General features: G+C 32.3%; 1 protein-coding gene across 2 annotated transcripts; it reads left to right on the top strand.

Annotated features, from left to right (window-relative positions):
* Positions 1 to 286: 286 nt before the first annotated feature.
* On the top strand, positions 287 to 6,166 carry LOC139487631 (uncharacterized). Of its 2 annotated transcripts, XM_071272554.1 has the most exons (4): positions 287 to 666; positions 993 to 1,533; positions 3,259 to 3,333; positions 5,972 to 6,166. In XM_071272554.1, the coding sequence occupies exons 1-4, from the start codon at positions 330 to 332 to the stop codon at positions 6,012 to 6,014; spliced, it is 996 nt and encodes a 331-aa protein (XP_071128655.1). In that variant the 5' UTR covers positions 287 to 329; the 3' UTR covers positions 6,015 to 6,166. The 2 variants fall into 2 exon arrangements, with proteins under 2 accessions (XP_071128655.1, XP_071128666.1); XM_071272565.1 differs by lacking the exon at positions 3,259 to 3,333.
* The last annotated feature ends 11,660 nt before the right edge of the window (positions 6,167 to 17,826 follow it).

Below are 17,826 nucleotides of genomic sequence, written 5' to 3'. Positions count from 1 at the left end.
TGATCCATCAAATGGTCATGTAAGGAACCCACAGGTTACTTTTTATTATTTAAATATAAAATACAATTTACAGAATATTTTGAAAACTGTATTCGTTGAAAATTTTATTGACATTTAAAGGTTTTTCTTTTTTTTTCTTTGAAAATGTTACTCAAAATTATATATGTACGGTTTCAACACTTTCATAACAGATAATATTACAACTGGCATTTTGGTGTAGATATAAATTTTCCCGTATTAGCCCCCAAATTTAACAAAACATTTACAAAACTTTAAGGTATTTTCGTAGTGATAGGAACTTAAGGACCCATACTGTTAACGTTTCAAATATGGCCGGTTTTCTACCAGTAACAGATTCTAGAAGTTCTAGTCATAGTAAGAGTTCTTCCACTTTAGAAACGTCTCGAGATCAACACAACCTTCCATTTCTGAAGGAGGATTCTTATACAGATACAATTCTTGTGGTTGAAGGGAAAAAACTTTATATACATAGATCGTTACTTGGATATGCCTCTCCATACTTCACTAAATTGCTAAATTCAGCACACAGCGCAGCACTATCAGAAAAGAAAGCAAAAGCGGAGCTTAAAATTGCCGACAAGAATTATGCTGATTTTGTGGACATGTTCGCATTTTTCCATCCGGGGGTTTGTCGTGAATTGAACGGTAAGTTATTATGTTTCTTATTGGTTTGCAATAGTTCTAATAGATTCATTTAATTGAAATTGTAACAAATTTGTTTTTCTGAAAAGACAAATGAAGAAATATAGTGAATTATTACATAATTAAATTATAAACATTTTGTTTAGGGGCCAGCTGAAGTCCGCTTACGGGTTCGGGAGTTTCTAGCTGTGTTGAAGAACCATTGGTGGCCGTTGCATGGTTTTTTTTTTTACTTTTTGATCGGATTGTTGTCTCTTTGAAACATTCTCCATTTCCATTCTCTATTTCAATACATAACTCAACTCTTAAAATTTCTTTTTTTTTTGTAGACAAGATGGCGCTTCGATTGCTTCCTTTAGCGGATGAATTTCAAATGGCGGCTTTGAAAGATCGTTGTGAAAGGTTGCTTGTGAATGTTTTGAAGAAAACACCGATGGTCAACAGAGCATCGAAAGGACCACCAACGCACAAGAATAGAAGAGATAATACACCAGAAATATTACTAAAGTGCATTAAAGCAGCGGACCAAGGGAACTCTAGTGTCCTACTGAATCAATGTATTAAAATGTTTTCAAGCCCAGAGATTGCATTAAAGGATTTAAAAGCTAGCAGTGAAATATCTGATACTACAAAATCTAAAATATTCGAAACTAGAATGGATGCTGCGTCAAACAAACTGAGCAGGATGGCGAATGAGCTGGACAGAGAAAAACATGAGAAAGAGATGCTGAAAAAACAACTTGTGGATAGGTTTGTACCGAAGAATCGTTCCCCTAGATATAATGGATCAGAACCTACGCTCGAGCAACCTCGTCCCTTTCCAGTGAAATTACCTGCTCACAAGCACCATCATTACATAGCTCACCAACGGTATATAAATAATCAAATTAATTATATTTCTATACATTAATTCTCAGTGTGCGAATATGAATATGCATTATAATATGCAAGAACATTATTTTAATGTTATCTGCACCATTATTTTCACTTGCTCGGTAAGAAGCAAAAAATGTTTGAAATTAATTTGGTAAATCCGGATTAAACGACATATTTCGTAAAATTCTAAATCAGTAGATGTCGGTCAAAAACATTATACATCTATACTGATTTTTAATTTTTTTATTCATTTTAAATAATTTTTTTAACGTGATATTTAAAAGGTATGGGTACTCTTGGAATCAAATTAAAATGAAATGCCACCTAAGAATTAATTTATAGAAATGTTTGCACTGCACTTTTGACTTGCACTAGAAGTATAGAAATAGAATTATAGATTAACTCAACTGTAAAAAAAAAAGTTTGTATACAAGCTCGAATACATTGTGTTTATTGTTTTCGATTATTTTAAATACAATCTTGAGACTTAAAAAAATAGACAACCGATATTTAAAAAGTAAGATTAATACTAAATTGTATTATTATCCAATTTAATTCACATGCATGCATTGCACCGGGTCGATTTGAACTTCTATGTAAATAAGGGAATTTCATTTTAACATAAATCAAATAACGATAATGATAATGAAATGAAGTAATTTAATTTATTGCATAGCAATATAATATTTCCCACAGAAAGTAACCAAAAGTTAGCGTGCAATAATTATAGATTATCGGTGATCATCTCAACGAGATTGATTTTCTCGCTTGAGCCGGGACGGCTATCGAGTTGAGATGAACAATGATAATCTTTTTATCGCTATTTTACCTATGACGACGTTGTCAATTTCATGTCAATTTCATTTAGCAACGCCACGTGCATGCTTAGTTTCTAGCGATAATTTTCCATCTCAAGCGAGTAGCATGATATGAAAATTATCACAAAAAAAGATCAAAGGAAAAATGCACAAAATAGCGATAAAGTCTAATATTGCACTAGTGCAATAAATCTTCAAATTCATGACGTCATCAACGACAAAATCTTAGTTTAAATCAAATTTTACTTTCAAATATTATATTGCTATACAATAAAAGGGTTATTGCATGAATATTGGGGAATATTGTCCCTCGTAGAACATATATTGCACTCGCAAGCTCGTGCAATATAAAATTCTACTCAGGACAATATTCCCCAATGTTCATGCAATAACCCTATATTTATGCTGGCGTAAACTTTTCATATTTTATAACATTTACAAAACGTCACTTGCGTTTTATCTTTTTAAAGACGTTTGCTTAGATTTTCAATTTGTCAACTTCCCCTTTATATTTTGTTATACCTCTTGTGTTTTCCTTGTTAATGTAGTGCAAACATTGGCCTAGTACGTAATATATTTTATGAAACTTGAATACCAAAGTCATCTCTTAACAATTTTAAAGTTTTAAATTCTCGTAAGTTTTCCATACATGAATGATATTGTTTTAACCATCCAGAAAAATGTCCGCTAGAAATTTAAATTTTCAATTTAATGATAATATCTCAAAAATACTTTTTTTTCTATAATCAAATTTATTTGAAAAAGATACACATTTTTTTAAAGTTATTTTAGGGAGTGTTTTTTTTTTACTTGCCTAAGTAACTTATAGAAGCCAATCCGAATACCTTAAGGTTTGTGTACGCCTGTCACCAACCACTTTGTTTATTTGTTAATGTTCTAGGCAAATTAAATATGCTGAAAATATTCTTGGACCGGTACACGAATTTTCAAGGAATGATTTCAAAGATGTCAGACTGTAAGTTAAATGAATATCTTTATGCGGAGGGTCATAAAAGGGTGTTTTGATGAAACTGGAAATAAAAAATTGCGTGGTATTCAATTTTTTTTTTCGTCTTTTAGGTTGACGTATTTATAGTCAATGTAACAAACTGTTATGTACTACCAATCCTGATAATTCAATTTAAATTGGGGAAGGAATATAACTATAGAAAAGCAAAGCGAGTTTTAATAATTAGAATTGTATTTTTGTTGTGAACAACCTTGTATGACCCTCAATTTTTGTGGCAGGCGTACTGGTTTAATTTCATTTCATTTACTTATGTTGCACTTTGAAATTCATTTTTGTACAGCTCAGGATTGTAATCAAAATCGTATTACATGTACAAATGTATATTCTTAATTTCACTTTTTCATTTTCTTTATATTGGAGTTTGTGTGAAGTATTTTACACATATTCCTAAAATAGCATTATGTGTTTGTCTGCACTATCATGGGTTGTTGTAAATTACTAGTAATGCAATATCAAGTATTTGCCAAAGTTTTAAGAAGTTATAGGTAGAATTTCTTTTTGTGAGAGTCGTGAAATTGATGTATAAACAAAGTGTGTTTAAATAATTATAGGATGCAATGCTGTCTTCAACAATTATCAAAACGCATTATGTTACACTAATCCTTACATACAAAAGAAACAATTCCAAACATTAAACCAGTAATTTAAAAACAAAACACAGAACAGTGATTAACAGGTTCCTGACATTGGACAGACACGTACAGAATGTTTGTTAGGGTATGGCTGTGTATGTGTTGTGTACAAGTTGTAATGTTATAAGTGCAGATATTTTGTACACGTTATCAGTGTTTTATGAACTGCTTAACACAAATGGATGAATTGATACAAAAAAACATTATAAGACCACAAAAATGACTTGTTATGGATATGAATATGGTATCAGGTATAAAATAAAATTTGAATTTAAACCATTCAGGTATCCTCATTTCCAGTTGGATGACAGGTAGAATAGCACTCAATGTTAGGTTGACGAATATAAATTTGAATTTAAAACATTAAACTAGTACATTTTAGAAGATAAAACTGTATCACCTGGTGCAAGAAAGTATGTGTCAAAAAACTTCTAACTTGTACAAAAACTCTCACTGTACAAATTATAATGTGTACAAACTTACATCTTGTACACAACATATGCGTTGCAAATAGTAAATCCGTTGCCAATAAAGGGCGTCCGTTTGATAGTGCGGGATGTATATAAAATTATATATATATATATATATATATATATATATATATATATATATATATATATATATATATATATATATATATATATATTTGATAATGCGTATATTTTATATACATCCCGCACTATCAAACGGACGCCCTTTATTTGCAACGGATTTACTGACGATGGAAAAATACCAAACGTGACTATATTTATATTCCCTAGTCCTTCCAGGGGTAGGGTAAAAAACACCAACCTCTTTAAAAGGGAAAATTAACTATTGGAACGATAAATAACAAGTTACAATGAATTGCATACGAGACTTACATGTATGCTGGTGTTGGTATGTGTGTTTTTTTTATATTTCTTTCATTCTGAGAATTATGCTTAATCATTGTTCTGCATGCGTGCTCCTCATAGTAGGTTCGGATGCATATTGATAGTCTTATTAGTTTAACTGCACTGGGTTTTTTTCAAAAACAATTCAACGAACATACATTTGTAGATTGAACTATTTAATTCTACGATCAAAAATTTATTTGCAATTTTAAAAAGTAAAATCACAACAATACTGAACTATGAGGACAATTCAAAACGAAAAGTGCCAAATCAAATGGAAAAATATAAAAACTCAAAAACATCAAACGAATGGATAACAACTCGCATATTTCTGACTAGGTACAGACATTTTATTATGTAGAAAATGGTGAATTCTACCTGGCTATAGCTAGCTAAACCTCTCACCTATATGACAGTTGCATCAACTTCCATGTATATTGACGACGATCTGTGAACAAAACAAACAGACATACATTCAATAGATAAAACTATCAAAAATAGGGATACAGCAGTCAACATTCATTTGTGTTATAATCTTAATCACTATAAAAACAAACAAATTTGTAAATGAATAAATCATCATCTTCAATTTATAAGCGTTTAAATACTAAAACATAAAATGAGGAGACATGACTGCTAATGAAACATGTTTTCAGCAAAGACCAACTTTCAAATATGTGGGGGAAAATGCAGGTCATCGAACAGTCGCGAAAGACGAACAAATCCGAAACTGTTCATGTATCTCATTGTTTTGGAAATATAAAACATGCGTCGAATTTTAAATTTTCCTAATCTTTTTTTTTTATTAGTGATTTTTCGATAAAAGTAAAAGAAAGAAACAGAAACATACTAGTACCCATTTTAGACATGGATTAAAAAATCGGAATTCATGTACACAGGCAGCATTCAAGCGACTCATTTTACCAAAAGCATAATCGAATAACTGCGAGTTGAATAATGCATGTTTGTGTTTGTTGTTTTTGTCTATTTCAAAAACTAAGTGTTGCTTTATGGTGTTATATTACTAAGCTTTAATGTGTGTAAACATATTTTCATATTGTTTCTTTTTTTTTACAGGAGCCATAGAGGAATGATGAAATCAGACAAGGGTGACTTGTAAGAAACGTTGGATTTAGATTTTTATGGAGTGTTAAATTTCCAAAATCAGATGGGTGTAAAGAACAAAAAAAATCGGTATAGATTTTACTCATGTGTTGATCAACTAGAAAACTGTATTCAAAGAAACACTGCACTCTTAATCAAATTGCATATCTCTATACAATTAAACATTTGTTTTCGTTTTCATAACAATAATATGCTAGCAGTAATGCAAAATGTATTACGTAAGATTTTTACCAAATTGAATGTAGCGTGTGTATTAGTTTGTATTGTAGACAACAATATTGTACTCGTATTTGTAAGTTATGCTCTGTAGTAAGTTCTATAAGTTCTGATATGCTATTTTATAAGTTCTTATATGCTCTTTTGTAAATTCTGTAAGTTCACTCTTTTTTAATTCTTATATGCTCTTTTATAAGTTATAGTATGCTCTTTTGTAAGTTCTAGTATGCTCTTTTATAAGTTATATTACGCTCTTTTATAAGTTCTGTAATGCTTGTTTGTAAGTTATTAAATGCTCCTTTGTAAATTCTGTTAATTTCATATCTTTAGGTCTGTCCGCTATTTCGACATAAATAATAAAATTGTCTGTTTGTCTGACATACCTGTTTGTTATGCAAATGTCGTTGTCGTTTTTAATAAAAGTAACGGATTAAGTTCCTTCATAAACACCACCAGAAAAAAAAAGTTTTTGGAGTTAACTACAATTTTTTTTTCAATAATTTGTTTTGTTTTTGAACGATTGTAAATTGACTGCAGATATCATATTAAACCATGTTTGCATATATAAATAAGTGCAACGAGTGTTCCTTTAAACGGCTGTGTATACTTATTGAAAATGAAAATGAATCTCGAATAATCTAATTGTTTATCATTTAATGTTAAAACATATATAATAACAGATTTTTTGAAATAACCATCCTTTTTGTTAGATTTATTAAAATTCTTTATTCTGAACGTGCAGTGGCAAATATTTCATATAAAAATTATCAACAAGCGCAAATGCAGCTTTGAAAAAAAACTAAAGCAGTAAGAGCAAGCTTAAGTCTGTCAAGGTTTCAAGTGACTTGAAATATTTAGACCAATTGATAAATTCATTGTTGGGTTAATATCCTGAAATACAGTAAGTTTACGATCTACAAATAAGTTGCTTGACCAAAATGGTTAATTGACCGCTGAAGGAGATATTGCGCTTGAAAGACATATTTTGAACAACTTTCTTTTTAGTCATTTACTTGTTTTTTCTAAAATGTTTCCTCGGAATCAACCGGACCAATTTAAACTAACTTAATTGAATGGTCCTTTGTTTTTTTAGTTTATAAATTGTACAAGGGGATTTGATCATACAAACCGCCGTTGCTAAAATAAGGAGAAAGGAGTCAACTGCAGCTTTTGGGTCATATTTTAAAAACTAAAACAGTAAGAGCAAAAAGGTCAAGATCTACCTGCCTTGCAACTTTTCGACCAATTGAAAAACACATTGTTATGCATATAAATACTGACTCGAATTAGATAATTTTTTTACGAAATTCGTTTTTGGTTAATATTTCCATGTAACCCTCTGACTAATGAGAATGATCTTATATCTTATAAAGTGGTTGAAATCCCCACCCAAAAACCCTTAATTTTCAAGTTGGACTTTGATGATTTTTAATGATGCATAATGTTAGTATCAATGATACCACAACCAAATGTCATGAAACTTATAAACAGTGTTTATAATCACAAAACACATCAACTTCAAACTTATTATCGTCAACTGGTGATAAATCTTTGTAACATTATATGCGAATGGAGGCATCATCTGTGTCTTATGTACATTCTTTTTTTATGTGGAAAGGTTAATTAAATGATACAGTAAGTAGTCCCTAGAGTTTCTTATCTGTGTTTATCATTCCGGTGTCTATTTGTACATTTATCAATTTATCAATATACAAAGAAGATGTGGTATGATTTGCAATAAGACAACTCTCGATCCAAGAGATAAAGTAGTTAATGTAAACAGCTATAGCTCACAGAACAGCCTTCAACATGGAGCCTTGGCTCACAGATTTATAGATTAAACAATTTTCGAAAAATATTTATAACATAAATCATCAAAAACAAACTGGAAACATGCAGTTTAATATACATGTAAAACTAGACAAAGTGATGTCCCTTGTTCCACTCTGAAGCAGCTCTTTTATAACAAAGTCATTGTATGGCTTTCTGTGAGATATCATTGTGTTTTGGAGACACAAATGATGCCCCACCCCGCATATGCAAAGAGTTATTTCAGAATATGCTAGTGGGACGAAAGATCCCAGAGGAACATTCAAACTCGTAGATCGAAAATGAAATGACAACGTTGGACAAGGGAGTACATACACCTATAATTCACTGTAGGCGAATTATCCCGGAACGCTACCCCAGAAATGACGCAGAACCTGGAAAAATTATATGTATTAACATTTCTTAATTAATAAACCGGAAGAGCTCCGTTACAACTGAATATTTTAAATAAAATAAAGTGTCAATTGACCACACAGATGCCTCGCTTGTAAATATGTGGCAACATTATCAGTATATATACATAAATCTGTTGTAGAGTTGTCACTGACTCAGACGTACTTATAAATATAATTATTTTCTGTGACTATATCTTGCATTGATTTGTAGGATCCTTTACTTTAGATATTTGAGCTGATCTGTAACAATAACATCTTCATGCCTTATATATCATGTACTGTAGTACGCCACTAGGTTAAAACTGACGAGGAAAGGTAACACACGGCCACCGAAAGCTTTATTTTGTAGAGCCCTTGTGGTCGTGTGGTCTAGCGGGACGGCTACAGTGCAGGCGATATGTTGTCATGATATCTCAGTAGCATGGGTTGAACCGTTCGAATCCCGGCGAGGGAAGAACAAAAAAATTGCGAAAGCAAATTTACAGATCTAACATTGTTGGGTTGATGTTTATGTTGGGTTGATGTTTAGAGTTGTATATACACGTATATATATATATTTATTCTACAATAGGGTGTTCTACTATACAGATACAGCCCTACAGATATCGCTATGCTGTATCTGTATACTATACAGATCTCGCTTAAAAGCTCCACCCACTGCCGGACTTAGTATTGTATGAACCTGCGTTACCTCAGAATGTATATTGCAGTCACATTCCAATGACATATCAATTGCGAATTGACGATTACTTTTATACGTTCTATTTGTTTTCAAACATTTCTTTAGAGCAATGAGAATCACACCAACATACAAACATGAACAGCAGTCTTTTTTACGATGACAACTATCGATTTAAAAACTTGAAGGTGTATGATTGTGTAACAAAACCAACCATGTCAATTTCAGCATGCATGTTTAGTGAATATGGAGTCTGAAGCGTAGGACAACTCGTACACTCCTGTTTCAAATTGGACAATGTTTTGTTATTTATTTTTACTGTTGAAATTAGTTGTTATGTTAAAATAGATAATTATTTACCTTGAGCGATGTATTATTGTTGACCATTCGAGATTCTTTTTTTGCGAACCCGTCTTCAGCTGAATGTGTGATTACTGAATTGCATTACTACACGGGCCTCAAGGGATTTCAAATCGAAAATAAATGCAAAAGATGTGTTTTTGTGTTTTTCAAATCACAAACAATATAGTATAGAATTATAATTGCAGGATAAAGACAATAACTGTTTAGTGTCTTTAAATATCAGCTGTATTTGTACTCGACTCGAAACAGGTGTAATAGCTCGCCTTGTTTTCAAGCCTCGTACAAATACAGCTGATATTTAAGGACACAAACAGTTATTGTCTATATATCTCGCAATTGATACGATATTCCCGTGCTTGTATTTCCTATCATGATTTTCTTGATAGAGGTTTGCTACTCACAGGGAAGCTATTAAACCAAGAGTTCAAAATTGTGAAGTTGAAATCATTTTACGGACGCCATCACGAGTTGGCTGACCTGATGGAATAACCGTCTCCAAGATGATATCGGATATGTTCCTTACGTCGCAACTACAATCCTCTTTCGTTTTCATGAAAGTGACCTACCGAATTAGACTATTTACCGGGCTTGTAATAAAATGAGCAACACAACGGATGCCACATGTGAAGCAGAATCTGCTTACCCATCCGAAGCACCTAAGATCGCCCCAGTTTTTGTTGTGGTTCGTCTGGAGTTTTTTTTTTATTTTGTTTCATGTGTACTATTATAATAACCAAAAAGGTTGCGCATGCTCGGATGGGAAAGACGTGTTTATATATCAGGTCGAATCTTCAGTAAAATAATGTGAATAAGCATTTTGTTTTGAATTATCCAATGACAGGAAAGAATTAGTAAGTCATGCACAAACAAACTGTATATAATTTGAGACTTTCAAAAGACATATAATTTGTTAAAACATAATGCACACCTGATACTCAGTCGAGTGGAACTAATGCCAGCGTGACCATTGTTCTACAAGAACTTTTATTTTTATTAATGCCAGCAACTTATTAGATCATCTGTGTATTTAACTATGTAAAACGGATCTTTAATCCTTGATGCAGAAATCTAATACTACAAACAGTGAATTTAAAAAGCGAAGACGTCGCCCATCTTCTCAACCATCCCACCAAAATCTACAAACAGATAAAAAGCAAAAAACGTTTGATACAGACTCTGTGGATATATTACACTCTTCATCTGATGAGCATTTATTTGAAACTAGCATGAGTAATTCCACAGCTGCACCTGTAGTAAGCATAAGTCAGGAAGACATTGTAAGAATAGCACAAACTGTGAAAGAATTTCTAATTGGTGACTTACATAACCTTATTGATGAAAAACAAAAACCTGTTCTACGCGAGTTAAAAGAGTTAAAAATCAAATATGATGATCTTGACAAAAAAGTGGAAAGTTTTCAGGATATTATTACTGTTCATGAAAGTTCTGAAGTCAGCAACAATTTAAAGGCAGAAATAAAATATCTTAAAAACAAATGCGATGACCTAGAGCAGCATAGTAGGAAATATATGCTCCGTTTTACAGGGGTTCCTTTCTCTTATGGTGAAAACACTGACAACAAAATACTCCAAATCGCAAGCCAAATGCATGTCCAAATGTCACAGAGTGACATAGTAATAAGTCACCGCACTGGGAAGCAACATTCTGATCGTCCGCGCCCAATCATCATTCGTTTATCCAGTCATAGAGTTAAGGAATCTCTACTTCGATTGAGCAAATTTAACAGAAAAAACCCTCAACTTGCTAATATATCCATTAACCAAGAATTAACAATGCTGAGAAGTAAACTTGCATACTATGCAAGATTTCTGGTACGAAACAAGAAGCTCAAATCAACATGGGTGGTCGACGGCAAAATATATATTGTAGACAACAAAGATGACAAACACATAGTACGAAATAATGATGATTTCATTGCAATGTTAGATGAGCTTGAAATTGAACCCCCAACCGAATGGTCCGAACAACCAGATGAAGCACCAGCTGCTACTAGAGAACGATTATTAACACATGATGATGATGCTATGTCTGTCATTACCGGAGATGTTGGAAACGGTGGACGCTAATAAAATTAACCATGTTCAGTTTGACTCTGTCTAATTTACTTTGTGTTTTTGTTGTTTTTGGTTTTTTTTTTATGTTATTTGCTACATCATACTATTGTATTAATCATTCTATATTTACCTTTACATATTGAATTGGGAATGAATGTGTTTATACAATGTGTGTGGATGTGTGGGTGAGCTTATTTTATTTTGGCAGTAATATGTAAACTGGCGAGCGGGAATACATACAAAAAAAAATCAAATCAAACCAAACCAATGATTTCCCCACTTTATATTAAGTGATGCAGTGATTCTTTGAGAACGAGTTGAGCGTGCATGTACAGGTGATCATTTTTTTTTGTCCTTTTGTAACACCCCCCCCCTTTTTTTTCTTTTTTTGAAGGTGTGTGACTAATTGAGACGGTATTTTCTAAATGATAATCACTTTATGAATTCAGATATAAATGAACAAAGGGTTACTCTTTCTTTGGATACTTCAAATTGAAATTAAAATGTGCATTGCTATTTCTCTATCGTGCATTGTGATCTGTGTACAATTTATTTATTTTCCTGTCATGGGTAAAACTCCCAAGCCAAAGAAAATGCTAAAACTTGTTTATATAATTACATTTTTGTTACTTACTGTTTTTTTGCTTCCTTTTTGTTGTCCCGGCGTCGGATGTGTGAATCAGTGTTATACTTATCATTTTCTTACCACTAATATTATTATTATTGTAGTGCTTCCAACATGTGTTTTGTTCTGTAATATATTCGTCTACACTAAATGTAAACAATGGGAAGTGACCTAAATACATATAGGGCACGTGTTGGGCTACACTATGTCAGGTCTACTCGACTGTCTCACTCGATCGATTTACATACCGTTATATTAGTTAAGGTTTATGTACCCTTCTGTAGCCATTTTTGTACGAACTTTTCAAACTTCAATTGTATCAAAACTACAGATATAATGAATAATAGAGATAGGCCATTTTGTACATATTCCAAGGGGAAACTTGATGCAAAGCATTATTTTTTACTGTTCCATTGCATTTAATAGAAAAAGAGGACTTTGAGGCAAATAAATCAAGATTTTTATAGAAAATCCACAGCCTTTATCCTTGTACTCTCATATTTGGCAATTTGATGACTGATAGATATAGGATTATTGCATGCAGTGCTAGCATTGATTTCCTTAAAACAAGTTTATAAATGTAGTTATTGGTTAAGACAAGTATAAATATGGCCAAAATCAAGTACACCTTTTAGGGTGCGCTCGACTTTAGTGACTCAGCACGAGGTGTTTTGGAATTTACAGGTTACTTAGAACTTTTTGTAAAAAATAAACACTAGCACATCATAGAAAATCAAGTGAGTAATTTATGTTTCAAATTTTATAACAAAAATCTCTGTATTAAAGGCTGTGGATTTTCTATAAAAATCTTGATTTATTTGCCACAAAATCCTCTTTTTCTATCAAATGCAATGAAACAGTAAGAAATAAAGCTTTGCATCAAGTTTCCCCTTGGAACATGTAATAAATGGCCTATCTCTATTATTTATTATATCTTTAGTTTTGATACAATTGAGGTTTGAAAAATTCGTACAAAAATGGCTACAGAAGGGTACATAAACCTTAATTTGTTTGCCCAAATTGGCACAAAGGCTCTCACAATATATTTATACTTCGAATTAAAAACAAATTTTAAAAATCAAAGTTGTTCTACCTATTTGCTATCAAGTTTGAATTCGTATTTAAAAAGTACAAGATGGGTTTTAGACACCAAAAAAGCAACTCCTTTGATGGGTAGATATGAAAATACAAATGACATTTGTTTATCGATTTGTCAGTTATTTTTATATATTTTTCTTATTATTTATACGGCAGGTGATATCGAACTAAATCCGGGGCCAACGTCCGACTCACCGAATAACTACCTGCATAATCATAACGATAGTTCAACTGATATGTTAGATTTTTATCGTTATAAAGATCTTTTGACTTTTTCATGCCTAAATATACAAAGTCTGCTCCCTAAAAAATCTATAGTCGAAGCTGAGCTGGGGGACAGGGACATAATCTTACTTACCGAAACATGGCTCAAGTCCGGCATAGCTGATAGCCAATTAAAATTAGATAATTTTAAAAATCCATATCGAAAGGATCGGGATGGAGACAAAATCGGTGGTGGGGTCTTAGTTTATGTAAAAGATAATATACCAAGTAAACGACGTCATGATCTTGAAATACAAAATCTTGAGTGTCTCTGGATAGAAATTAACACACAAAAATGTAAATGTCTGTTTGGAGTATTTTACAGACCCCCTGATTCTAATGCGCAATACTGGGATAATATGAATTTGTCCATAGAAAATGCTTTCAATTCGGGTATTGATAAAATAGTAGTAACGGGCGATTTCAACGAAAATTTGTTGAATTATCGAAACACAAAACTTACAAATAATATTTTGCAAAACGGCCTGAACCAAGCAATTGACCAGCCGACATTCTTCTGCGAGACCAGTTCATCTTTACTGGATTTAATTTTAGTAAATGATCCTGACATACTTTTATATACTGAAGTCGGTGATAATATTTTGGAAGCTAATGTAAGATATCACTGTCCTGTGAGTGGCATAATAAACATTAAAAAAACACCAAATAAAGTTTTTAATAGGAAGATTTGGGACTATGACCACGCAGACCTAACTAAATATAAATTTGATCTAAGTGAAGTTAATTGGGATGATACTATTAATAATAATGACGTAAATGTTGCCGCGACAAAAATTACAGAAACTATATTAAAAATAGCTGCAAAACATATACCTTGTAAATTTGTCAAGTTTAGATCTCAAGACCCGCCATTGCTAACTGGTCATATAAAAAAACTAATTCGGCGCCGAAAAAGACTTCATAAAATGGCAAAAAAGAAAAATACTGCTGATTCTTGGCGACAATTTCGGTATGTTAGGAATCAATGCATAAATTTCATAAAAACAGCTAAACTTGACTTTTTCAACAAACAAATAAATATATTAGAGAATCCAGAAACCAATGTTAAGAATTGGTGGAAGCTTTTAAGAAATTTATCTGGACAGCCTTCGAAAGCGTCAAATTACCCCCCTTTGTTAGTAAATAATGAATATATAGAAGACGATAATGAAAAATCAAACGCATTTAATCTCTTTTTTTGTAAGCAAGCTACCGTGGATGATTCTAAAGCGTCTTTTCCTAATACCCCCATGTCCGATGATATACCAATTTTAAACAATTATATTATAATAACCGAAGAGGAAGTGTTTGATCACTTGTCTTTGTTAGATGTCACTAAAGCGACGGGCCCTGATGAAATTAGCGGTAGGCTTCTGAAGTATGCTGCTCGAGAGTTAAGTAGGCCCCTGGCTCAGCTTTTCAATAAATCTATACGTGAAGCTGTGTATCCAGAAACCTGGAAATTAGCAAGCGTTATACCAGTTTTCAAAAGTGGTGATAGAGAACTAGTATCAAATTATAGACCGATATCACTTTTGTCGATCATTGGTAAGAGTATGGAACGTTGTGTTTTTAAGCACTTCTTTAACTTTTTAACAAAACATAAAATAATAACAAGTGCCCAGTCAGGTTTCATGCCTGGAGATTCTACAATTAACCAACTCTTACACATAACAGATTTATTTGGCAAAGCTCTTGACGCAGGAAAAGAGATTCGTGTTGTCTTTTTTGATATAAGTCGTGCTTTCGATCGAGTCTGGCATGAAGGTCTTATTTATAAACTTTAAAATATTGGAATAAGAGGAAACCTATTAAAGTGGTTTATGAGCTATTTATCAAATCGGAAACAAAAAGTTGTTATTTCAGGTCAATCCTCTGATACTTTTGGTGTAAATGCTGGCGTCCCTCAAGGATCAATATTAGGCCCCTTACTTTTTTTAGTATATATAAATGACATTGTAAACGACATAGACTGTAACATAAAACTATATGCTGATGATACTTCCCTTTTCATAGTAGTTGAAGATGAATATGCAGCAGCGAGCAAACTTAATTCTGATATAGAGACTATCAACAATTGGTCAGTCCAATGGCTGGTAAATTTTAATGCAAAAAAGACTGAAGCTATGACAGTGTCCAAGAAATCAGTTAAACCCCATCATCCACCTCTTTATATGAATGATGATATGATTTCAGAAGTAGAAAGCCATAAACACCTTGGTTTAATTTTTCATGAGGATGGTTCATGGCATTCTCATGTCAATAAAATAATTGAAAAGATAACACCTAGATTAAATTTATTTCGTGTCTTGAAATTCAAATTGAAAAGAAAGTATTTACAAACTATATATTTAAGTTTTATCCGACCTTTATTTGAATATACAGATATCATTTGGGACAACATTCCAGACTATTTAAGTGACAAACTAGAAAATATGCAACTTGAAGCGGCTAGGATAGTTACTGGTGGTACTAAGTTATCGTCCATAAATAAATTATACGACGAAACAGGATGGGAGTTACTATCAGAAAGACGTAAAAAACACAAAATTATAAAATTTCATGAAATGTTTCACAATAAGACCCCTGATTATTTAAGCGACATTATCCCTCAACAATTGTTCAATATTCATAATTATGACACACGACGAACGAATGACACGCAACATATAAAGTGTAGAACTGCATTTTACCAGAAATCTTTTCTCCCCTCAGTTATTCGATCCTGGAATGCTGTTCCGGACGATATCAGACTAAGTCCATCTAAGTTAACACTTAAAGGTTACCTTAATCAAAATGTAAGAAAAATGCCAAATTATTATTTTTATGGAGACAGGAAAGGACAAATACTTCATGCCAGACTTCGGATGGATTGTAGCAATCTGAACGAACATTTATTTAAGAGAAATCTTGTAGAAAGTAAAAACTGTACCTGTGGTAGAATCGAGAGCAGTAAGCATTTTCTCCTCGAGTGTAATAATTACTCCCTTGTCCGAAAACGTACGATAGAAAAAATTCCCTTCCCATACAATATAGAAACACTCCTATTTGGCTGCAATAACCTCAATCAAGAGGAAAATGTACTCGTGTTAAACAAGTGCAACGATTTTTGGTAGATTCGAAGCGTTTTGGCTAATAGCGTCGTTCGTGCATGACAAAGATCGTAATTGGGTGAGACAGTCTTGACAAAGTCCTGTAAACACACTCCGCCGCCGGTACATATATATATATAGGAAAGATCTGATGAAAAAAAATCTACTTTTTTATTTGCAGTTATTTCCCTTTATCTTTTTTCTACAGGGAGACGGATTAATATAAGGGAAACCTTGTTTCCGAATCCTTTTGTAATATGTTATCACTGTATTTATATGTGTATGCCATGTACATGATTTTCTGAAATAAAATATGTTTAAAGTAATAATGTCTGTGTCTTTTTCATTTTTTGCCAGAGCGTTGTCAGTTTATTTCGATCTATGAGTATCAATATCTTTTATCAATTGTTTATTCATACAGTGACATAAAACGAGATTGGCCAAAGTAACGCCACCCGGTCTGTTTTTTGTGGTAATAAGCATCTATCTAATAAAACTATTAAATTTCTTGACCAAAATATTTTAGCCTGTTTTTCTCCGAGCCGATGAGCGTCCGAAATATTATAAAATGATAAATAGTTAGTGTATGTACTGTACTTCAAAAATGATATTCATCCGGCTAGCCACGGTCTTTTTTTAAGCATATTTAATGTTACAAGTTTCACATATTTTCTCCATGTTCGCATACACTTCATAGATTTAATTTTGATATTAACCTTTTAAATAATATCGATTTTAATGGCTAGCTTTCATCATTTTATCATAAAAAATACTTTCTATTTAAAAATATATGTTTAATACGGTTGTATAAAGCACCTTTTAAAAAGCACATTTTACAGTTGCCGTCAAACATACGTGTACGGTCCGACTACTCATATGGTCATGCATATAGACAAAAGACTTTTATATGGATAGTTGTTTTCAATGAGTGGACAAAATGGACAAATTCTTCCAAAAGTTTTCGAAAATGTCAATTAAACATAGGTCTATAGGGAGAATAGGAATAAAACATCGATGTTTTCCCCTATTATTCTTTGTTAATTTGACATTTTTCATATAATTGTTAAAAATTTATCTTTCTTTCAAATAAAAAATCTTCACACTGACTTTTATTCTGTCCTGTACTACAGTCAAAATTTTACGTGACTTTTCATTACAAATAAGTTAACA

Source organism: Mytilus edulis, chromosome 1 (assembly GCF_963676685.1).
Source record: "Mytilus edulis chromosome 1, xbMytEdul2.2, whole genome shotgun sequence".
NCBI classification, from domain to species: Eukaryota; Metazoa; Mollusca; class Bivalvia; order Mytilida; family Mytilidae; genus Mytilus; species Mytilus edulis.
The sequence above is the reverse complement of the archived record's forward strand: the minus strand, read 5'-3'. Positions and strand labels throughout refer to the sequence as shown.

What these genes read in the sequence shown, in the direction of transcription:
- LOC139487631 (XM_071272554.1), top strand. Translation starts at nt 330, where the DNA reads ATGGCCGGTTTTCTACCAGTAACAGATTCTAGAAGTTCTAGTCATAGT. An exon ending in GGTTTGTCGTGAATTGAACG is followed by an intron (nt 667 to 992) that starts GTAAGTTATTAT and finishes TTTTTTTTGTAG; the next exon opens with ACAAGATGGCGCTTCGATTG. An exon ending in CATTACATAGCTCACCAACG is followed by an intron (nt 1,534 to 3,258) that starts GTATATAAATAA and finishes TTAATGTTCTAG; the next exon opens with GCAAATTAAATATGCTGAAA.